General features: G+C 45.1%; 1 protein-coding gene across 1 annotated transcript; it reads right to left on the reverse strand.

Moving 5' to 3' along the window:
• Positions 1–973: 973 nt before the first annotated feature.
• Positions 974–22686, reverse strand: LOC127665652 (mucin-13-like). Its single transcript, XM_052158143.1, has 13 exons — positions 21651–22686; positions 17603–17734; positions 16121–16227; positions 14685–14740; positions 13916–14023; positions 12702–12738; positions 12538–12589; positions 9831–9953; positions 9138–9279; positions 8345–8382; positions 6426–6510; positions 5035–5230; positions 974–2048 (listed from the first exon to the last, which is right to left on the reverse strand). Exons 1-12 carry the CDS (start codon positions 22684–22686, stop codon positions 5035–5037), a joined length of 2112 nt encoding a protein of 703 aa, XP_052014103.1. The 3' UTR covers positions 974–2048.
• Between the last annotated feature and the right edge of the window lie 791 nt (positions 22687–23477).

Consider the following 23477-nt stretch of genomic DNA (forward strand, 5'->3'; position numbering starts at 1 on the left):
TGTCTTGGAACTCACTCTGTAGACCAGGCTGGCCTTGAACTCACAGAGATCCATCTGCCTCTGCCTCCCATGCACTGGGATTAAAGGTGTGCATCACCACCACCCACTCGAACAAACAATTTATTACTGTTTAGTGTATTTATGGGGCAGGGCACATGCCATGTTTCACACATGTTAGAGAACAACTACTGGGAATTAGTTCTCTCTTTTTAGCTTGTGGGGCCCACATGGCAAATGAGGTGGTCAAGTCTGGCAGCAGGTCCCTTTAGCAGCCAAGACATCTCACCAGCCATTGGAGAAAATACTTTAAATTAACATGCTGGGTCTGGGACAAAGGATGTGCTTTTGCTCTCAGAGCCTACTTTCAGCAAGCTGAAACAGCACAGGACGGTTTACCACTATCTCACATAGGTGCTCAGCGTAGGTCAACCCCCACTGCGTTGCCCTGGGCCAATCCCTGCATCCACGAATGGGATCCCTTGGCCCGGATACTTGTCATGGAGTTGGGTTTGGGGGATAGAAGCCAACATGGTCTAAATGTTAAAATGTTGTCTTAGGTAATTCAAAACCCCTAGTGAAGATAGCAAGTATAGTGTCAGTCACTCCAGGATGTCCAGTCACATGACTCAGCAGTTAAGAGTACTCCTGCAGTACATACTGACCCCAGTTGACTTCTCAGCATCTGAGCCAGGCAGCTCAAATTTACCTTGATTCCAGCTCTAGGGGACATAATGCCTCTGAACCCCATAGTCATCTACACCTGCGCATATACATAAAAATAAAACATCTACCCCTACACACATAGAAATAAAACAAATCTCTGAACATGAATGAGACTTGTGCTAGGAACTGAGGACTAGCTTGGACAGCTCTGGTGGGGCAGAGGCAGGAAGAGCAGAGATTTCAGGTCTTCTTCTGTTGTGTAAAATGTTCGAAGCCAGCCTGGGACAAGTGAGACTCCCAACACAAGAAATAACACTATCTACCAAAGACATTTTATTACATCATTGCTTTCCATAGTGAATAGTCCAAGACATATAATAACAAATAAAAATACCTTTAGAGAGGACTGGACATCAGAGAGACACAAGGGCACAATGAACATTTAAAAAGACACAGGATGGATGGATGTATCCTCTGTGTATGTGTGCACATATGCGTGTGTTGGTGGCCACTGCTAAGCCTCCATCATGGAGCAGGCTGAGGCCCAGTGAAGCATCACTGAGCGGACACCTGGCCCCTCTGACAGAGTTCCAGACAGAGGCCTGTGGTGTCTGTCACAGGGCTTCACACTGACTGCTGCTTTTTATGGCTTTCCCGTGATCTATGTCTTAGGGGCGGCAGCACCTCAGAGTACCCATTAGCTGCCTGAGGGGGACCTCATCAAGGGAGAAGATGCCACCTGCTACCTTCTCCCTCCCTCAGCCTCCTAGCAGAGCTTCCTTGGCCTCCCTCTACTTCCTATGCTCATGGTTTTCCTCCCTGCTTTTCCTACCAACTAACATCTGAAAGACTTGAGTGTCCCCACAGAGGACAGAGCTAGTCCAAGCCTTCTTATTCTCATCTGAAGGGACCTGGGTCTCCATGGTCCTCCTGAGAAAGCAGGTCATCCTTCTGTCTCTTGCCTGTGTTCTTGAGGTGAGGCCCTATCACAAGCAGCTGGCTGTTCAAGGGTGGCCAGAGTCCAGAGCACAGGGGAGGCACTGCTCAGGGATGAGCTACAAGGGTGCTCCCTCCCTCTAGATTGGAAATGCTAATGGTTGGCCCACCAGGAAAGAGAAGCCCCATGCCAGCCCCCACCACAGTAGCATTCCGTACTAACTGGAGAAAATCAACTCTTACAAAGGCTCATAGTATCTATGTACATTTAATTTGATGGGTGTGTCTTCAGCAAGCTGTGTTCTTCATGCAGGTCCTCACCCAGAGGGGTTGGCAACCAGTGCAGAGGATTGCTGGAGGTCAAACTTTGTCTCTGCCCATTTCTCCTTGTCTTTAAGATTGCAGCTTGTGTGGGCTGGGCTAGGGAAGGGTTCCAAATTCTTATCATTCTATAAAGGAGGAGGAGGAGAGAGAGAGAGAGAGACACCAGTTTAGAAAAGATTTCCAGACAGCAACAGGAGAAAACCGAGATTTGTCAACTCTTTTTAACACTTTTTTTTCTTCTCCAGCTTTCTCCCTATTCTCCCTTGTGTCTTTGGGGTGTCTGTCTGTCTGTCTGTCTGTCTGTCTGGTTGGTTTGAGGCAGCATCTTTATAGCTTAACCTGATGTGGTGTTTTGAATGAGGATGGCCCCACAGACTTACATGTTTGAATAATTGGCCCCCATTGGAACTGTTTGAGAAGGATTAGGGGTGTGGCCCTGATGGAGGAGACATGCCCCTGGAGGCAGCTTTGGGGTCCACACCATTCCCAGTTAGCCCTCTCTGCCTCAGACTTTCAGATAAGGATGTAAGCTCTCAGCCTCTGCTCCAGTGCCACGTTTGTCCGACTGCTGCCATGTTCCCCACCATGGTAGCCGAGCTCTTACCCCCTGAAACTGTAAACCTCACTAAACTCTTCCTTCTACAAGTAATAGTCTTGGTCATGGCGTCTTGTTACGGAGGAAGTTACTAAGACACCTGGCTGCAGATGTGTGGTCCTCATGCTTTGGCCTCCCCAGATGCTGTCTGGGTTTTGCTGCTGCTGGTATTTCCAACCACATGTGTTTAGTTTTGTGTTTATGTGCCAGGGTCTCAATACGTAGCTTCAGTGGGGTTAGTCTGGAAGTCACATGTAGCCCAGGCTAGCCTGAAACTTACATAGGGATCTACTTGTCTCTGTTTCTTGAGTGTTAGTATTAAAGGCATATGCCACCATGTCCAGCCTGTTTTTGTTTTGTTTTGTTTCGTTTTGTTTTTGTTTTTTTCAATGTTTAAATTTTTAAGCAATATCTCAAACCCCCAATCTTTCTCTTTTATATTTGATTCATTCATTGCTGTGTGTGTGTATCTGCTCATGTATGTGCATGTGCTTATATGTGATATATGTGTGGAGGTGAAGCATTTGTGGAGTCCTGGGCATCTGAACTCCGGTCTCTGTGCTTCCTTAACAGGCACTTTACTGACTGAGCCATCCTCTCAGGTTTTTTTAATTTTTTTTCTTTTGAACAAATTGTCTCTATAGTCTTTCTCCTTTCAACCTCTTCCCTGGCTCCTTTCTCTTCCTCCTTTTCTGTATCTCAGTCCTTTGTCTGTCCTTCCCTAGAGCCACTTCTCACTAGCCCCAAATCCTCCCCAGGGACACAATATGTTTCCAGTCAAACTTGCTTTTTTCTTTTGTTTTTTTGGATTTTCTTTTTCGAGAAAGGGTTTCTCGGTATAGCCGTGGCTGTCCTGGAACTCACTCTGTAGATCAGGATGGCCTCAAACTCAGAAATCCACCTGACTCTGCCTCCCAGAGTGCTGGGATTACAGGCGTGCGCCACCACCGCCCAGCCTCTTGAAAGATTGAAGTAGACTTCTTTGTAGGACTGGCCTAAGGCACTATATATCTATCTACAGATGTCTATACACACACAAATAATGTATAGACATATGTACACATATAATGTATATGTATGTGTGTATATTTATATACATATACATATATTTATTATATGTGTATGGGTGTTTTGCCTGCGTGTATGTCTGTGTACTAATATGTGTGCCTGTCGCCTGTGAAGCCAGAAAAGGGCATTGAATCCCATGGACCTGCAGTTATAGATGGTTGTAAGCTGCCATCTATGGATGTGTGGGTGCTGGGGATCAAACCCAGATCCTCTGGAAGAGCAGCTGGTACTTCTAACTGCTGAGCCTTCTCTCCAGCCCTGGCCCTGGATTTAGAAATAAACGCTTGCCTTGAGATGTCGGGGAAGAAGAGAGGTGCTTTTGTGCTCTTGTGAATCTGACCGACAGTTCCCATGCCTGGCCTGCCCCCACTGTCATCTCCATGCCTGACTTAGACCCCAGTCCTTTACAACCTGGCGCTGCTGTCCCACGCACGTAGGTCATAGTCACAGAAGTGGCTATTTAGTTTAATTTTTGTTTTATTTTTGGCATTATAAACTGTGGGACCTCACAATGTTACTGCACCTCTCTTTAATTACTCATAATATGTTACTGTGCCTGTCTTTAATTACTATTTTAGTAATATAAAGTACTGAATTTCACCATATATTTTGTTCTTAATTGTTCTCATCTATTACCTCTCCCCACCATCAAGTCATTTTCTTTTCTTTTGAGGCACCATCTCACTGAGTTCTCCAGGCTGGCTGTGATTCCTTTTGTAGCTCAGGTGGGCCCTGAACTTGCTACCTTCTTGTATGTTGAGTAGCTATCATGATTGGCCCTGGTTAGCAGTGGATAATTATTTGTCTATTTGTTATACTTATAGACCTGGGAGGGAGAACACACAGCCACACTGCATGTGGAGGCTCTGGAACAGTCTGTGGGAGCCGGTTCTCTGCCTCCTGCATGTGGGTCCTGTGACTGAGCTCAGCATGTCAGTCTCAGAGGCAAGGACCTTTCCCAGCTGAGCAACCTCACCAGCCAGGAAGGGGGTAAGTTAGGCTGTCAAGGACACTAAGACAGAGCTACTCTATTTATAAAAGAGGAATTGGAAGCCCTGAGAGACTCAGAGACAGGGCTGATGTCATGTAGATGGCCACTAGTGCTCGGGACCAAGTGGTGGCCGGTGCTGTGCCTGGGACTCCTTGTTTGCTATTTTTTTTTAAATATTGGTTTATTTTTTTTATGTGTATGAGTGTTTTGCTTGTGCTTATGGATGCATACCATGTGCTTGCCTGGAACCTGTAGAGTTCAAAGAGGTCACTGGATGCCCTGGAACTAGAGTTGGGGATGGTTATGTATCATGGTGTGAGTGCTGGGAGCCAGGCCTCATGTCCTCTGTAAGAGCAATGTGTGCTCTTAACCACTGAGCTGCCTCTCCAGCTGTGCCTTGTGCCTCTGCTCTCCTCTGCCTGGGCATTCGTTCTGCCAAGCCAGAGGCTGCACTCACCTAGTAGTCAGGGCGGGGCATGCTTCGCTGGTTTGCGTAGGGATTAGTGGTCTGATTCTGAACTCCTGTTCTGACTTTGGGGAAGATGCTGTTGTCTGCTCCATAGTTGGAGAAGCCGGTTTGCCTCAGTCGTACGTTGTGAAAGTCGTCCTCAATCAGCTTCTGCTCTTCTACATTCTTCTTCTTGTTCTTCGACCTATAATCAGGACACAGGGAGGGCAACAAAGTTTCTTTCTTTTCTCTTTTCTTTTTTGTTTTATGTTTTTTTGTTTTTGTTTTTCAAGAGTGGGTTTCTCTGTGTAGCCCAGGCTGTCCTGGAACTCACTCTGTAGACCAGGCTGGTCTTCATCTCACAGAGATGTGCCTGCCTCTGTCTCCCAAGTGCTGGGATCAAAGGTGTGCACCATCACACCTGGCCCTAGGGGAGAGTTGTTAATGCTATAGAAAATTGATTATTGGGTGAGGCAACTTGAACAAAAAAATTAATCATAAGGGACATTTAGTCAAGTATATAATATCACGTAAAAAGACAGAATTAAGTAAAGGCCATTGAACAGTGACATTCAATGGGAAAGAACAGACACTGCTCTTGGAGAGGATCTGAATTCAGGGTACAACACCGAGGTTGGGTAGTTTACAACTGCCTGTAACTCCAGCTCTGACACTCTTTTCAGGATTCCTTGGACACCTTCTCTTATATACACTTATGCTATATAATATATTTTATATAATATTTATATATTATACATAAAATATATAACATGGTATTGTATATATTAGTTATATTTATAATATCAATTATTAATTATATATATTATATATAAATATGTTATATGTAAATATATTGTTAAATATAAATATAAAAGAAATATAAATAATTTCCTTTTTTAAAAAAAGTTTTATTTATTTATTTTATGTATATGAGTATACTGTGGCTGTACAGATGATTATGAGCCATCATGTGGTTGCTGGGAATTGAACTCAGGACCTTTGGAAGAGCAGTCAGTGCGCTTACCCTCTGAGCCCAATTTCCTTTCTTTTTAAAGAATTTATTTTTATTATTTTCTCTAAGTATTTTATATAAAAGGTATATATAATAACTATAATGTTAAAATATAAATAATGCCTGTATCAGTATATTATATATAATATATTATAATTAATATATTATAGACATTGTTTTTATATTATATTACACATGTATCATATATGCTATAATATTTATATAATATTATATAATATATTTATGTTATATAAATTATAATTACAATAAAGTATATAATATGAATATAATGAATTAAAATATAATTGATATAACAACTATATTTTTTCCTCTTTCTCATCCATGAGTATCCAGGAGCATCTGGAGGGCAGCATATCCCCCCCCTTACCTCACGGTGACGATAAAAGAAATCAGCAAGATGAGGATGAGGGCTCCACCCACGGTGCCCACAATGGTGAGGATCAGCTGAAATTCTGAAAGGGAAGACAGAAGAGAGCCCTGGTTAACTTTAACTGTCAACACGGCACAACCTGGAAGAGAGTCTTAATGAGGCATTATGTAATTTGGTAAGCTGATGGCATATGTCTGGGTCAGGAGTTGTCTTGACTATTAATTGATACAGGAAGACCAGCCCATTGTGGGGAGCACCATTCCCCAGGCAGGGGGTCCTGAACAGAAAGAGAGAAGAGAGCTAGCTGGGAGCAAGTGTGTGGGAAGCAAGGATTCCCTGTGTTCGTTCTCTTTTGCTCTTGACTATGGCTGCAATGTTTGAGTACTTGTCTTGATTTCCTCAAAATAATAAGACTTTAATAATAAGACTGTTTGGAATTATAAACCAACCCCCATTTCCTTCCCTGCCCCCCCATCCCCTGGGTTTCTCTCTGTAGCTTTTGGCTGTCCTGGAGCTCACTCTGTAGATCAGGCTAAACTTGAACTCACAGAGATGCACCTTCCTCTGTCTCTCATGTGCTGAGATTAAGACGTGTGCTACCACTGCCCAGGTAGCTTTCTCTCTTTATTGCTTTTGGCCAGAGTGTTTGTCTCAGCAACAGAAATGACACTAGAACAAATGGCCTTCAGCACGTGGGTCCCGCTATCTACTGCAGAGGCTGTGTCCCCAGTGGCTTCCACTGTGAGCCCCGTCAGGGTCTTGTCCCCCAGCCTCACAGAGGCAGGCAGGGCAGTGCTCATCTCTGCTGCCACCCTCTCCTTGTCCCCATGTCCTAACCATGTCTGCAGCACACAGTCATCACAAGCAGCCTTTCCAGCTATAAAATCACAGATACAAAAGAGGCTGATGGTGGCAAAGTCTTCCTGGGCTTTGTGGGATGAAATCTCAGCTGAGGTCTCTCATCTCTCTCGCTTCATCTCTCCTAACACTACCTGCCCTCCAAAGCCCCCCTTTTCATAAGCTAGGGGGTCACCAGTAGAGGGGACAGATAATGGCTTATCAGAGAGGAGTCTGTTAATGTCTATACTCTTTATCTGTCCCAGATGAGGACTACAGAGCTTTGATTTATTTATTTTTATTTATTTATTTGTTTGTTTGTTTTTTGAGACAGGGTTTCTCTGTGTAGCCCTGGCTGTCCTGGAATTCACTCCGTAGACCAAGCTGGCCTCGAACTCAGGACCTTTTTTATTATATAGGCCAGGATGGCTTTAAACTCACAGCAGTCCTCCTGACTTAGCTATCCTAGTACTAAGATTACAGACATCCACCACTATGCCTGGGTGCTGTGGACTCTTGAAATATGGCCTTAAGATGGCCTGTAAACATAACACACAGACCAGTTCCAAACACAGCTTGAAAAGCACTGGAAAACTCACTAATGCCAGTGATGGTGGCACATGCCTTTAATCCAGTAGTCAAGAAGCAGCGGCAGGTGAATCTTTGAGTTCGAGGCCAGCCTGGTGTATGGAGTGAGTTTTAGGCCACCCAGGTTACATAGTAAGACCCTGTCTCCAAAATGAATGAATGAAATTTGATAAGACCCACTTAAGAATTTAAATGCCTGATTTCTAAACCCATCATGCTTGAACTCACCATCTATAATATAGAATTTGAGTATATGACCGAGGATGCCTTTCTCTGGTCCTAAGTGGGTTCAGAGCCACCAGCTCACCCCTGGGTCTGAGTTCTATTATTTCTAACACAGGCAAACATGGGGTGCAGGACCCAGAAGACAAGCTTGAAGCTGAGTTTTCCTCTCAGTGAATTCAGGAAGCCTTTGGTGGAGTGGTCAGGACTCTGGATGTGGTCTGCGTGTGTTTCTTGGATGTTTAGGAGTTTAGGGTGTCTATACTCACGGTCTTTGCAGTCCACCCCGCTGTAGCCAAAGGGACACCTGGAACACATTCACAGAGGGAGGCACATTAAAGAGTCTCTTTACTTCTCACCCCAATTTCCATTTCTGCTTTCCCATGTCTGCCTTGCATTCTGTCCTTCCTGGCTTTCTGTCATCTTTATGCTACCATTTTCTCAAGAGAACACCTTCCTCGGGGTTCTGGAAGTGTGAGGTGCATTCAATCCAGTGTGGCCTTATTTGCTGAAGACTGAACATAATGGCCTCTGAACTCGAGGAAGGCTTGGCCACCCAGGCAAAGCTGAATGAAAACGCACGGAGTCAATGGACGCTCTCAAGGGCCCACGCCATCTATTCAGGCTTGTTTCCTCATTTTCTAATAGGCACCTAGCATGTTTTCACTGTTCTACCTACTGGTGTTTCTAGGAATATGGAATACTCAAAATGTCTTGGATGGGTATTGATGAGATGGCTCAGCGGTTAAAGACACTGGCTGTTCTTCCAGAGGTTCTGAGTTCAATTCTCAGCAACCACATGGTGGTTTGTAACCATCTGTAAGATGCCCTCTTCTAGCATGCAGGTATACACACAGATATAGCACTTATACACATAAAGTGAGTAAATATGTCTTAAAAAAAAAAACTCAAACCAACCTTCTTGGATCGCAATGACACAGCAAAACTCTGTGCCTGCCAGCCCATGCCAGCTTGCCAGCTTCCTGACACTAAACCTGCATATGTGCTACAAGCTTTGGCCTAGTTATGTTGTGACAAGGTAAAGATGAAATGATTACTTACTCTTCACAATTCCCGTTCCCGCTTGCCCTCTGGTAGCCCGGCAGGCACACACACTCCATTTGTCCGCTATTCGACTTTACACATTGCTCCTTGCCCTCTGCATTGCAGGACTCAGAGCAGGACTCAGAGCTCGTGGCAGCAGCTTTAAGACAGAGTGATTTCTATGTCATTTCCAGAAACAATTGAAGAAGAAGAGGGAGGAGGAGGAGAAGAAGGAGGAGGAGAAGAAATTGTGTGTGTTGTGTGTGTTGTGTCTGTGTGTGTTGTGTGTGTGTTGTGTTTATTATGTGTGTGTTATATGTGTGTATTGTGGTGTGTTATGGAGAGCATATGCCATAGGACTCGTATGAAAGTCACAGGACAAATTACTTTATGGGCAGAGTCGGTTCTCTCAGGTAAACTGAGTAAACTCATGTCACCAGGCTTGCTCAGCAAGTATCTTTGCTGGTTGAGTCATTTCTCCCAGAGATGATCTCTTCAACCCCAAGATGACATGTAACAGATTACAATTTTGTGCAGTTTTTTTCTAAGTAATATAAGGATGTACCATGGGCACCATGCCAACTCTTACCCAACTCCTAGACTAAAGTCAAAATACACATGGGAATTCAAAGCAGCCATGACTGTCTTTTGAAAATACTAGAGGATGGAGTGAGAGTGGGAAGGAAGTTTGGAAGCAGCTGTTACACTTACCAACACAAAAAGGAACCTGCGGATTCAGCCTGTCCAGCCCAGGTTTGCATGTGCATCCTAAACCATCCTGGCAACCACTGCCGCTATTGTTCACACAACCATAGTAGTCACACAAATTTTGACCTGTGAGAAGCATAAATACACAAAACACCAAATTAAATAAGCACATTGAAGAAGCCCATATAGATAACTCGCGACAGCATTTCACCCTTGCTCCCTATGTAGTCATTTAGTTCATTGAGTTTTCTGGGTTTACCTTTCCTCCATTTATAAAATAGTGCTCGTAAGTCTTATTCCCATGTTTGCAGTGAGAATAGAAAGAGCTAATGTAAATGACAGCGCCCACATGGGGACCTCAATAACACTTCATTATTTTGTTCATTTGTAGATTACAATGATATTTAAAAGCTAGGTTAAGGACACTAAAGGTTTTTTAGTTTTTTTGTTTGTCTTTGTTTCGGTTTTTCAAGGCAGGGTTTTTCTGTGTAGCTCTGGCTGTCCTGGAACTTGATCTGTAGACCAAGGTGGTCTTGAACTCAGAGATCCATCTGCCTGTTCCTCCTGAGTACTAGGATTAAAGGCGTGCGGCACTACACTCGGCTTTTGACACTATTTTTTTTTAATTTATAGTGTGTGTGTGTCTGTGAGAGAGAGAGAGAGAGAGAGAGAGAGAGAGAGAGAGAGAGAGAGAGAGTTATGCCACGTGTGCATGTTCCCACAGGGTCAGAAGAGGGCGTCAGATTCTCTGGAGCTGCAGTTAAAGGCATTTGTTAGGCACCTGACATGGTTGCTGAGATTCAAGCTCCAGTTCAGTTTTCACAGTTAAACAAGTGTTCTTAACCACTGACCATCTCTGCAGTTCCTGACTTTTTTTCCTAGGCTAGAGAATCCTCTGGAAGATGCTAAGCAGGAACTTGCCCTGAGAGAACAGCCTTCGAAGAATGCTAGTCTGGGTGTGAGTGCTGGGGATAAGAGGGTGAGTCTGAGAGTGGACTGGGCAGAGGATAGAAGGGGTTAGAGAAGTGGTATTCCTCTCTAATAAAGATCCCAAGCCATGGCTAACCCACCGAGGCTTGAAAATACTTCTGTCTTTGTCAGGGTTTCTGTTGCTGTGATGAAACACCATGACCAAAGAGACAGCTGAGGAGGGAAGGGTCTGTTTGGCTCACACTTCCACATCACAACTCATCATCAAAGGAAGTCAGGACAGAAATGCAAGCAGAGAAGACAGCTGGAGACAGGAGATGATGCAGAGGCATGGACTGTGGCTTACTGGCTTACTCAGCAAGCTTTACCAGCTCAGGGATGGCCCCGCCCACAGTGGGCTGGGCCTTACTCCACCAATCACTAATTATGCAAATGTCCTGAAGCTTCCCTACAGTGTGATCTTAGTTTGAGGTTTCCTTCTCTCAGATGACTCTAGCTCAGATCAAGTTGACATAAAACTAGCCAGCACAACCTTTAATTCAAAATCTAGAGAAAGAGAATATATTTTGTGGCCAGAGCAGCAAAAGGTGACTTCCTCTGGGTGCTGAGGCATTGGCTTCCTTCTGAGGTAGTTAGCTTTGGCTGTCTCTAGATGTCAGCTCAGGGTACTAGGTTAATCTACTTAATCGTACATGACAGGTTTCAGAATGGAGGGAGGGGTTCAGAGAGGTGGTCTAAAAAGCATGTTTCAGAGCTGACACTGACTAGTTTCAGCTCTGAAAATGAGGGATTATAAGTGACCCAATTACTCAGGTGTATAGAGATGAGAAAATGTCAGTTGGGGGTGGGGGGTGTCCCCAAGATTATCCTGAGAAATGGATAAATTGTTCTTAGCTGATGAGTACCCATGTTGGGGACTCTCAATGTCTTCATGTGTGTGCTAAATCCTATCTATCCCCAAACAACATAGGGACCAGGGCACAGAGACCACGGCTACTCTAGACAAAATTCTGAGCCCCAAAATACATCGATGGCTAGCAGAACTTTGTCTCAACACATTCATGCTCTAGGTCCTAATACATAACACATGATAAGAAAGAATCTTTGTAAAGCTCCAAAGAAAGAGAAAGGGTGTTGAGGAACATACTTATTTGTTTTGAAAAACAGAACTCAGGGGTTGGGGAGAGGGCTCAGTCAATACAGTGCTGTTGTCCCAGCGTGAGAACACAAGTTCAGTCTCAAGCAAGCACAGAAAAAAGGCAGGCATGGTGGGGCCCACTTGTCACTCTAGCTCTGAAGAAGTGCAGACCTTGGGGTCTACTAGCCCGACAGCCTAACATAATCAGTGAGCTCAGAGGTAAGTAAGATGAGACCCTGCTTTAAAAAGGTAGACCTGTGGGAGGTGGCTCAGTGCAGAACCCCCAGTTAGCTTCCAGGAGATCCTAGGTTTAATCCCCAGCCCCAGGGAGACGGCCAGAAGTCAGGGTAGATGGCTGCTGAGGGGCAACAGCTGCAGAAATTGACTTATACACACACACACACACACACACACACACACACACACACACACACACACACACACAGATTGTAGGAGAGAGTGTGGAGGGTTTGGAGACAGCACTCAAACTCCTGACTTGAAAGTTAGACCTTTAGACAAACTAAGTAAAATCGCTTAGTACTTACTGCTATAACTGCTCACAATGGAATTCTCAGCTGCAGTTTTGATCGCAAAATTTACACTGTCTTCAGTTTCATTTGTGTCTTTGCTAAATATATTTACTACTGAAACAGAGACCGGTGATACAGATCTTGCTGACCTTGAAGAGGTTGTGCTGAAAGAGAAATTAGAGATGACAATGGAGAAATCAAACTGAGGAGTCAATGAGTAGCATCTGAACCTCCCTGATGCCCAAGTCCCCTGTGTGTGCTCTAGCCCTGACCCACCGTCCTATCTCCACAGCTGTAGACCACATATGGAGACCTGGGGGGAACACAGTGTCAAATTTTCAGGCTCCTGCCTTCTATTTGATGTGTGCCCAGAGAAAACTATAATGAAAACAATTATTTTTCCCAAGAATTATTTATTTATTTTATGTATGTAAATATGCTGTAGCTCTCTTTTTTTTTTTTTTTTTTTTTTGGTTTTTCGAAACAGGGTTTCTCTGTGTAGCCCTGGCTGTCCTGGAATTCACTCTGTACAGCTACAGGCTTGTAGCTGTTTTTAGAGACACCAGAAGACTGCATCAGTTGGGCGATGGTGGCACATGCCTGTAATCCCAACACTCTGGGAGGCACACACTCTGGGAGGCAGAGGCAGGCGGATTTCTGAGTTCGAGGCCAGCCTGATCTACAGAGTGAGCTCCAGAACAGCCGGGGCTATATAGAGAAACCCTGTCTCAAAAAAAACCAAATCCAAAAAAAAAAAAAAAAAAAAAAAAAAAAAAAAAAACAAAAAGACTGCATCAGATCCCATTGCAGATGATTGTGGGCCAATATGTGGTGGCTGGGGATTGAACTCAGGACCTCTGGAAGATCAACCACTGCTCCTAACTGCTGAGCCATCTCTCCAGCCCCAAGGCATTCTTTTGGAAGGTTCTTGGAGTTCTCAAGTCAGGTATGGTTTACGACCAGCCTAAACTGGTCCACAGGACAACTTGGTCCATGTGAACAAGATGTGGGGCAGCCATCAACAGCTGTCCTTCCCAGGCCGTAGTCTGCTTCCCATGGCTGGAGTCAGTGGGATTTTAGAAGCACCACCGAGTCACAGGGCTCCCTCTGCAGTGCTCTGGCTAGCCACCTCTTCTTTTGTATGAGTGTGTGTGTGTGTGTACACATGTGCGGGTGTGAGAGTCCATGAGTGTGGCAGTGTACACACACATATGGAGTTCAGAGGACAACTTTCTAGAACTCTGGACATCAAACCCAGGTCACTGAATTTGGTAGCCAGTGCCTTCACGCACTGAGCCATCTCCTGGGCCCAAGAACGGTTTTGATAAGCATATTTATCTTCTTCCCTCACACAATCTGTAACATTCTGTAGCATTCATGTACTTCCTACGTGCTTCCCTGGATCATGGCCAGGAGTCACCTGGAACTGTGATTGGTGGACAGATGAGCCTGTATCCATAGCTCCTTTCTGGGCCCCAGAACTTTATTACCAATTGCCATTCTGGCACGTGGCCTCCAATGGCAGGCGAGTGAAGGCCTGGGATGTGTTCTTCTCCATGGACCCCCACTTGCCTCTGTGTTCCTTGGCCATGCCACACCTAAGGGCCAGCAGCAGGCAAGTGCTGTCGCCTGTGGCTTCCCCATAGTACTCGGTAGCTCACGAGCACAGGCTGTTACAGACCCCCTTCCAGCTGGCATAAGCAATCTGAAAGATGACGTTCCCGTCAGCTACAAGAGCTGTCTCCCTATATTTGAGTGTGTGGTATGGGCTTTTGTCCTGGAGCACTAAGCAGTTTTGAGCGTAGTAACCAGTTTTGTCCTCTCATCGTCCCCTGAATTCTCCTGTTGTCCTTGATGGCATTAGCAAACCCCATCCTGGAACGCTGTGGCTCTACATAGACCTGCAGGCCCACCAGTGAGGGGGTAGGATAGTCTACTTCAGGAGCTTGAGTCTCTCACTGAACCTGGAGCTCACTGGTTTGACTAGGTTGGCTGTCTGGTGAGCTCCAGGGATCCCACTGTCTCCATTCCCCAAGCACCGAGTGAGGCTTTGACGTGGGTTCTGGGGACCCAAACTCAGTTCCTTGTGCTTTGGGGCAAACACTTTACCAACTGAGCCACCTCCTGGCCCCATGGCTATTGCTTCTTGACTCATCACTCAACACAAGATGGCTTGTGACCTGGGGAGCTCAGGAAGAGCAGAAGTGAAGCAATGATCCGCTGCCTCCACAGTACCTCACTGGTCCAAAGCCAACTCACCTCACTTTAAGAATTACAGTCTGTCCATAGTCAGTCTTATTGAATGTTTCTGCAAACTGTGGAGGGAAACAGAGGTAATAACAAAGGGAAAAATGTAATTATATTCTAGGTTTAGACATTTCTTTTCTTCTTCTCTCCCTTCCTCCAATCCTTCTGTCTTTCCTCCCTCCCTCCCTTCTTCCCTCACTTCTTATGTCAAGATGGGAGGCAGAGAAAGGAGAATCACCCGGAAGTTGGAAGGCCAGCTAGCTTGGAATATACAAAGTGTGGCAGAAACAAGAGGCCATGTCCCAGCAAGGTGGAAGGAAAGCCAACTCATGAATGCTGTCTTTTTACACAAACACTGTGATATACACTATGACATACTCACACCAGTGCATGCACACACAGACACACACACACACAGACACACACACACACACACACACACACTAAATAAAATGTTTTTAAAGGAACAATAACATGGGGGCTGGAGAGATGGCTCAGTGGTTAAGAGCACTGACTGCTCTTCCAGGTCCTGAGTTCAATTCCCAGCAACCACATGGTGGCCCACAACCATCTGTAATGGAATCTGATGCCCTCTTCTGGTTGTCTGAAGATAGCAACAGCGTACTCATATATGTAAAATAAATAAATAATTCTTAGAAAAAAGAGAAAAAGAGCAATAGCACAAAAATGTTTTCTAAAATCAAATAAACAAAAATACTCTATGACTGTAAGAATGCTTGACCACCTCCTGAACTCCCCTGACGGAGCTCAGGTGTCTAAACACTGGCTGGCTGAACGCTATGGAGAGTTTCCTAGCGCTCTCTGTCTCTCTGTTTCTCTTTCTCTATGTCTCTCTCTGTCTTTCTCTCTGTATCTGTATCTGTCTCTCTGTCTCTGTCTCTCTGTCTCTGTCTCTCTGTCTCTGTCTCTGTCTCTGTCTCTGTCTCTGTCTCTCTCTCTCTCTCTCTCTCTCTCTGGTGGTTTTGAGACAGGGTTTTCTGTGTAACCCTGGCTGTCCTGGAACTCACGCTGTAGATCTGGAACTCAGAGATCCCCCTGCCTCTGCCTTCTGCTGGGACTAAAAGCATGCATTACCACACCCAGCAAACTAGTTTATTTCAAAAGAAACTGTTAGAGCTTCTGTTTACTTCAAACCACACCAAAGCTTCTGTAACTGGCAGGCCTGGAGCAGTGTCCCCAGGCTGCTTTCTGGAGGCATGGCAGGGCTATGCAGGGTGCCCTGCCTCATGTGCACAGACACATGGAGGCCCTGGAATCCCTGAGGAGCCCCCTGCCCACCTGGAGGGGCACATTTCACTTTTCCAACAAAAAGCACAACTGTCATGTGGCCACATGAAGACCAGTTCCATGCTTTGCTGGTGCAGCTGAGAAGGAAGAAACTTCATAGAGTTTGGAAAAAACTCCATAGAAAATGGGAAAATACTTACAAAATTGACAACTTCTTTGTATAAGTTTTGATAGTTCGCAGAGTTTTTATCTTCCAGCCCATCTGTTTCTCGTGGGTTCATGGTAATCTCTCCAGGGAATGTCTTTCCTGAAAATCAGGCAAAGCCTCTCTGAGCTATTTGATGTTAATAGGGCTATTGCAATCCTGTGTCTAAAGTGTGCTACTTTATTTTTATTTTTTGCTTTGATGATATTATTTTACTTGCCAAATAAAATTAATTTTTTTAAAAAAGAAATTAAGCTCAGCAGGTACATGCTTGAGGCCCCATACTGCCAACCTAAGCTCCATTTCTTTTTTTCCCCTTTCCTTTCTTTTCTTTTCTTTTTTAAATTGAATATCGTCTTCATTTATACTGCCAATGGTAAAACCTTTCCTGATTAAGTGTGCTACTTTAATTCTTTTTTCTCTCTTTCTTTTCCTTTGCATTCCCCCCCCAACCTTATTTTTAAACATGGTCTCACTGTGTAGTCCTGTCCGCAGGTTGATCTGGAACACCATTTGTAGACCAGGCTAGCTCTCCCAAGTGCTGGAATTAAAGGCATGTGCCCCTGTCTCTGGCCTATTTTTTTATTCCTGAACTTAGTAGATACTATTTATAAGGGAAAAACTTTGGGAGGCATCATTTACATGGAGTAGATACACAGAAGTCAGATTATTAGTGCTAAAAATATAAGCTTTGAGGAACATATCTCTAACTATTGTGGCAACACAGTCCATCTGCTTCCTATACAAGTGATCTGCTATAACAAAAAAAGTAATTTTCTACTTATAAAGCAAAACAAAAAAAATATCATTTAAACTGTTAGTTCTCACCCTTCCTTATACTGTAACCCTTTAATACAGTTCCTCATGTGGTGATTTCTAACCAAAAAATTATTTTTGTTGCTACTGCATAACTGAAATTTTGCAACTGTTATAAATGATAATGTAAATATCCTTATTTTCTGGTGGTCTTAGGTGACCCCTGTGTGTCACCCCCAGGAGGAGAACCACTGACTTAGAAGGCAAGCAAGCAGGCTTTGGGTTCCAGAGCGCTGGGTGACCTAACCCAGCTTGCACTGAGGACCTTTCTAAGTCCATTTTGGGAGCCCTGATGGCTCAGGTCAAGCTCCCAGCCGGCTCCCTTCTCCTGCCTCAGTGCCCCGTGGTTGCGGTTGTACACTGTAGACAAGTCCTTTTTTGTAGTCAGTTTTCAGAAGAAGCTGGCTCATTTTTTTTTTTTTAACCTCATTTTGTATCTAGCACATTCTGAAGCAGTGGAGGGAAGCAAACCTTTGGCCTAGCTTACAAATCTGCATTACTCTACCCCCACTTCCCCAGGATTGGCTGGAACAAAAACAGACCCTCCCCTGGTCTTCCTCACCACCAGATTTTCTTCTGCCCCTTGTACTGTTGTTTCCCTGTAAACTCCACTTCAGATATGAGATGCAGGGCTCTGCCGTGGTTACTCTTCGGAACTTACCTTTCACACATGATGGCGACTCAGTCTCATTGTAGTAATAGCCTTCTAAACACAAGCAGAAGCGGCTGTTGTGCAGCTTGATACAAGAAGCAGGTTCTTTACAGGGTTCAGAGCTGCAGGGATCACTGGGACCTTAGATGGAGGAGAAAGATATCATAAATCCACGGAACTCAGCAACTGACTCCTGGTGAGTCTCATTCACTCTTCACGCCCTCCTTCTGGAAACGCTGGCTTTTCTTTTGAGACACAGTCTCACCCTGGCTGTCCTGCAACTTCCTATGTAGACCAGGCTAGCCTTGAACTCACAGAGGTCTGCCTGTCTCTGCCTCCCAAGTGTTGGGACCAAAGGTGTGCACTACCATACCTGACTCTATACCCTTCTTGAATGACTTCATAGTACATCTTTAGAAGTCCTGGAAACAGTGTGTTTGCTTCGGTCTCTGGGGAAGATCAATGCTATGGTTTGGGGGCTGAGTGGTTGCTGACAGTGAAGACTAGAGATTGTCACCGATCTTTCTTAGATCCCTGCTTGAGAAAGAAGAGTAGCTTTCTGTTTGTAAGGAGGCAAGGCTCTTCAGATCTGGAGGGCATCAGTGCCTACTCTCCAACACTAAGTAAGGCTCCCTAAACCCTTTTAAAATAAAGCATCTTTTTTACAGAATAGTGTGGCAACCACCATACAGGTCATATTCTGAGAAGCACAGCTGTCACACATCCATGAAGAAGGGGAGAGAAAGCCAAGCATGGTAGCGCTGCCTTTAATCCCAGCCTCCAGGAGGTGGATGCTGTTGTATCTGTGAGAGTTTGGGACCAGCTTGGTCTATAGAGTACGTTTCAGGCCAGCCTGGGCTATGGAAGGAGATTCTGTCTCAAAAGAAAAAACCAGGAATGAAAGGGAACAATTAAGAAGAATGCAGATTGACCTAGTGAACCTCCTCTCATCCAAGTATGGACCAAGTCAGTCCTGCTTAGCTTCCCATGAAATCAGGTACATTCAGGGGTGACCGGCCTGGGCAACCCAGGAGTAGCTTTGTGGGAGGAGCGGCAAGGACACACTGCACCCTTGACTCTGCAAGGGAGGATTTAGAACAAAGAAATTACAGTGGACCCTGCACCCTGACCTAGAATCCTGGGTTGGACACACAAGGCCCTATTTCCAGGAAACTGGTGAGATTGGAGGAAGGACATTCTATAGGTGACATGTGGTGATCTTGATTGGCCTTCTTTCTTTCCTTTCCTCCCTCTCCCTGCCTTAACTGCATAAAGGACACTCACCTTAACTACATAAAGGACACTCACCTTAACTGCATAAAGGACACTCACCTTAACTGCATGAAGGACACTCACCTTAACTACATAAAGGACACTCACCCTAACTGCATGAAGGACACTCACCTTAACTACATAAAGGACACTCCCCCTAACTGCATAAAGGACACTCACCCTAACTGCATAAAGGACACTCACCCTAACTGCATAAAGGACACTCATCTTAACTGCATAAAGGACACTCACCTTAACTGCATAAAGGACACTCACCTTAACTGCATAAAGGACACTCACCTTAACTGCATAAAGGACACTCATCTTAACTGCATAAAGGACACTCACCTTAACTGCATGAAGGACACTCACCTTAACTACATAAAGGACACTCCCCCTAACTGCATAAAGGACACTCACCCTAACTGCATAAAGGACACTCACCTTAACTGCATAAAGGACACTCATCTTAACTGCATAAAGGACACTCACCTTAACTGCATGAAGGACACTCACCTTAACTACATAAAGGACACTCCCCCTAACTGCATAAAGGACACTCACCCTAACTGCATAAAGGACACTCACCCTAACTGCATAAAGGACACTCACCTTAACTGCATAAAGGACACTCATCTTAACTGCATAAAGGACACTCACCTTAACTGCATGAAGGACACTCACCTTAACTACATAAAGGACACTCCCCCTAACTGCATAAAGGACACTCACCCTAACTGCATAAAGGATACTCACCCTAACTGCATAAAGGACACTCACCTTAACTACATAAAGGACACTCCCCCTAACTGCATAAAGGACACTCACCCTAACTGCATAAAGGACACTCACCTTAACTGCATGAAGGACACTCACCTTAACTACATAAAGGACACTCACCCTAACTGCATAAAGGACACTCACCTTAACTGCACACCCTTCAGTCCTGCTTAAGCTTCACTGACAGGACCATGGGCCTCCTGGGTTTTTGTTTTATTGGAATTTTTTAATTAAAGTATTCTTTCATTTATTTGTTTCATGTGGGATGGATGAATAGGCACATGTGTGTAGGTTCTGGAGATGGAACTCCAGAACTTTAGCCGGCTGCGCCATCTCATTGGCTCCTCTTTTAAACTTTTCAGGCAGGGTCTCCTATAGCCCAGGCTGGCCTCACACTTGTTACATAGCCAAGGACAGTCTCGAACACTTGATGCCCCTGTCTCAACCTTCCAAGCCCTGGGACTACCCATGTGCTACCATACTGGGCAAAGCCAGGGATGTTAAGTAAACGAAATGGCTTTTAAAAAAGGATTCAGCCCCACAGCAAGGAGAAATGGGATGCAAGTTCTCTCTGGGGAACAGCAAACAAGCAACTGAGGACATCAGGACATGATTTCTTCCTAGAATAAAAGGCAAACTCAGGAGAGTGATTGGTAGAGGAATGATTAACTCATAGGATGTTAGAGATGGAAGGGACTTGAGCATCACTCCTTAGTTACAAAGGGCTGTTTTGTTTTGTTTTGCTTTGCTTTGCTTTGCTTTGCTTTGCTTTGTTTTGTTGAAACAAGGTTTTTCTGTGAAGCCTTGGCTGTTCTGAAACTTGTTCTATAGATCAGGCCAGCCTTGAACTCAGAGATCCACCTACCTCTGCCTCCCAAGTGCTGGAATTAAAGGCTTTCTTCTCCAGCAGTACCAACATTAATTTCAAGGTCTCAAGTGAGTTCAGTGAACCCAAGAGAGAAGAAATTTGCCTCATGCCAGCCAGCATGAGGAGTCCGTGAAGGACTGCTGTGGAGAAGGCAGAAAGGGCCTGGAGAAGCTCACGTTCCTAAGACCACCATGGCTTCCCACATGGCTGAGTTCAGTTTGCTGATCTAACTGATTTCTTAGATCTTTAAAGGACAACTTGGAAAGTGATCAAAAGTGTAGGGAGATGCAAACTTATCTCTTTGGGCAAATCATTATTCTTGCTAGGCCTAAAACGGCACATTTTACTGAGAATGAAATGATATATTTGAACTCTAAATTCTGAAGTCTGAGGAGTCCTCTGGCCCATGAGCTCTAACTAACCAACCCTTTATTTTTATAAATACAATTTTATTGGGATATAGCCCAGTTCATTCATTTGTACATTAGCATGGCTGCTTTTGTTTTAAAATGTCAGAAGTTAACATTTTCAACAGAGAAAACCATGTGTTGCCCACAAAGCCTAAAATATATGCTATTTGTTTTTCTCTGATAAACTTTGTTCACGCTCATTCTAGATCAAGGTTGAGGACCTTGTGGAGTGGTTTAGTATCACTGGTTTAGTCACTCACACTTTGGCCCTGGTCAGCCGACAACTGTTTGAGGACAGTCATTGTCTGGCTTCTTAACCCCTGGGCCAAATTTCAAAGGCTTGACTTCTTTTGGGAATTGTGCTCAGCCACCATCCTGACTGATTCCAGGCTAGCGCTGATTTCTTCCTTAAGGACCAGTGTGGCTGACAAGCCAGCACTTAGTCTACCCTGTATGTTTCAGAGAACCTGAAGCTACTTCCGGCTCCCCCACTGGTAGCTCACACAAAGGCCAAGCTTAAAAGAACACCTTCCACAGTTGGTGAGTAGCTTAAGCGGCAGGAAGGGAAAGGATATAAGTGAGTGTTCACTTGGGGTTCCTCCGGCAATGACTGAACTTTTATGTTTTTTATTGCCAGCCATTCCCCTTCATCACCAGAACACACAGACACCTCACAGCCCTCGGTACTGTGCACCCCAGTGGGGAGACTTTCAGGGACCACTCTTACCTGTGCTAGTCACTGTAGAAGAGTTGGCACCACCAGGAGGCTGAGTTGTCACAGAGGGCTGAGATGAACCACCGGTGGATGGAGTCTGTCCCGGGGCAGGAGAGTTGGCACCACCAGGAGGCTGAGTTGTCACAGAGGGCTGAGATGAACCACCGGTGGATGGAGTCTGTCCCGGGGCAGGAGAGTTGGCACCACCAGGAGGCTGAGTTGTCACAGAGGGCTGAGAAGAACCACCGGTGGATGGAGTCTGTCCCGGGGCAGGAGAGTTGGCACCTCCAGGAGGCTGAGTTGTCACAGAGGGCTGAGAAGAACCACCGGTGGATGGAGTCTGTCCCGGGGCAGGAGAGTTGGCACCACCAGGAGGCTGAGTTGTCACAGAGGGCTGAGAAGAACCACCTGTGGATGGAGTCTGTCCCGGGGCAGGAGAGTTGGCACCACCAGGAGGCTGAGTTGTCACAGAGGGCTGAGAAGAACCACCGGTGGATGGAGTCTGTCCCGGGGCAGGAGAGTTGGCACCACCAGGAGGCTGAGTTGTCACAGAGGGCTGAGAAGAACCACCTGTGGATGGAGTCTGTCCCGGGGCAGGAGAGTTGGCACCACCAGGAGACTGAGTTGTCACAGAGGGCTGAGATGAACCACCTGTGGATGGAGTCTGTCCCGGGGCAGGAGAGTTGGCACCACCAGGAGACTGAGTTGTCACAGAGGGCTGAGATGAACCACCGGTGGATGGAGTCTGTCCCGGGGCAGGAGAATTGGCACCACCAGGAGGCTGAATTGTCACAGTGGTCTGAGATGAGCTACCTGTGGACAGAGTCGGTCCCACAGTGGGAGAATTAGTGCCGCTGGTCACCATGGAAGAACTGGAACCACTAGGAAACTGATTTGTCCCAGGTGGCTGAGGTACATTACTATTTGTCTGAACTGTCTCAAACTTCTTGTCAGACTTGGTTGTCACAGAGGGCAGAACTGAACTGTCTCTGGTCTCATTGGCTAAATTCTCAGGTGGATCATTGGCAATACTTGAGGCACAGGTCATTGTGATTTTGGTTTAGGGAACAAGGAAGCCAAATGTCAGAGGACAGTGTGTTCCATAAATAATAGCAGTACTGTCAATTCTAATTAGGATTCAACTTGGGATATTTCTGGGAAAATGAATATATATGATTATGTTAAAAGTTGAAACACATGACTCCTCAGCATAACAAAATTAAAAAAATACAGACAAAAATGGAAAATGTTACTGAAAACTATGAGAGCTAATGTAGCTTTATAATGCCTGTGGAGAGTTGAGCATAGAATTGCGGTGATTACATTTATGAAGAGATCAAGTCTGGAGTGCGGGTACATGCCTGTGGAGGCAAGCCTGGGCTACATGAGGCCAGGTTGCAAAAATGAAAATGGAAACAAAAAACGCTGAGATAAATACCTGAACTTTGGAAATACAGGCAAGAGGCTCAGGATTTCAAGGACATCCTTTGCTACCTATCAAATTCAAAGCTATCCTGAGCTACAGGAAACTCTATATCAATTTACAAAAAAGAGTTTAGTACCAAGAAATTGCAAAATTTCTATCTATATTTGGGAAAATGTGTTTAATAAATTCCCAGGAAATTCAGAGGAAAACAATTGAAAGTGCCACAAGGTGGCGCTGTTACCAGCAGGAAGTGCCTTCCTTGGGGCTTTCCACATTTTAAGGAAACAGACAGGGTTATTCATTTTGGGCAATTTTCTCTGTTGAAGGGGACCTGAGAAGGTGGTCTTAAAAGAGTGATTATGTAGAAACACTCCACTGTGTGATGATTATAGCTCTTCCACATTTTGGTTTGG

The sequence above is a fragment of the Apodemus sylvaticus genome, chromosome 15, assembly GCF_947179515.1.
Source record: "Apodemus sylvaticus chromosome 15, mApoSyl1.1, whole genome shotgun sequence".
Classification (NCBI taxonomy): Eukaryota; Metazoa; Chordata; class Mammalia; order Rodentia; family Muridae; genus Apodemus; species Apodemus sylvaticus.

Excerpts from the sequence above, each read along its gene's own strand:
- LOC127665652 (XM_052158143.1), bottom strand. The coding sequence starts at position 22,686 with ATGACCTGTGCCTCAAGTATTGCCAATGATCCACCTGAGAATTTAGCC. Across the intron at positions 9,954-12,537 it reads CACCGGTCTCTGTTTCAGTA|GTCAAAATTTGTGTGACTAC; the intron begins GTAAATATATTT and ends TGCTTCTCACAG. Across the intron at positions 6,511-8,344 it reads CGGGGTGGACTGCAAAGACC|AATTTCAGCTGATCCTCACC; the intron begins GTGAGTATAGAC and ends CTTCCCTTTCAG.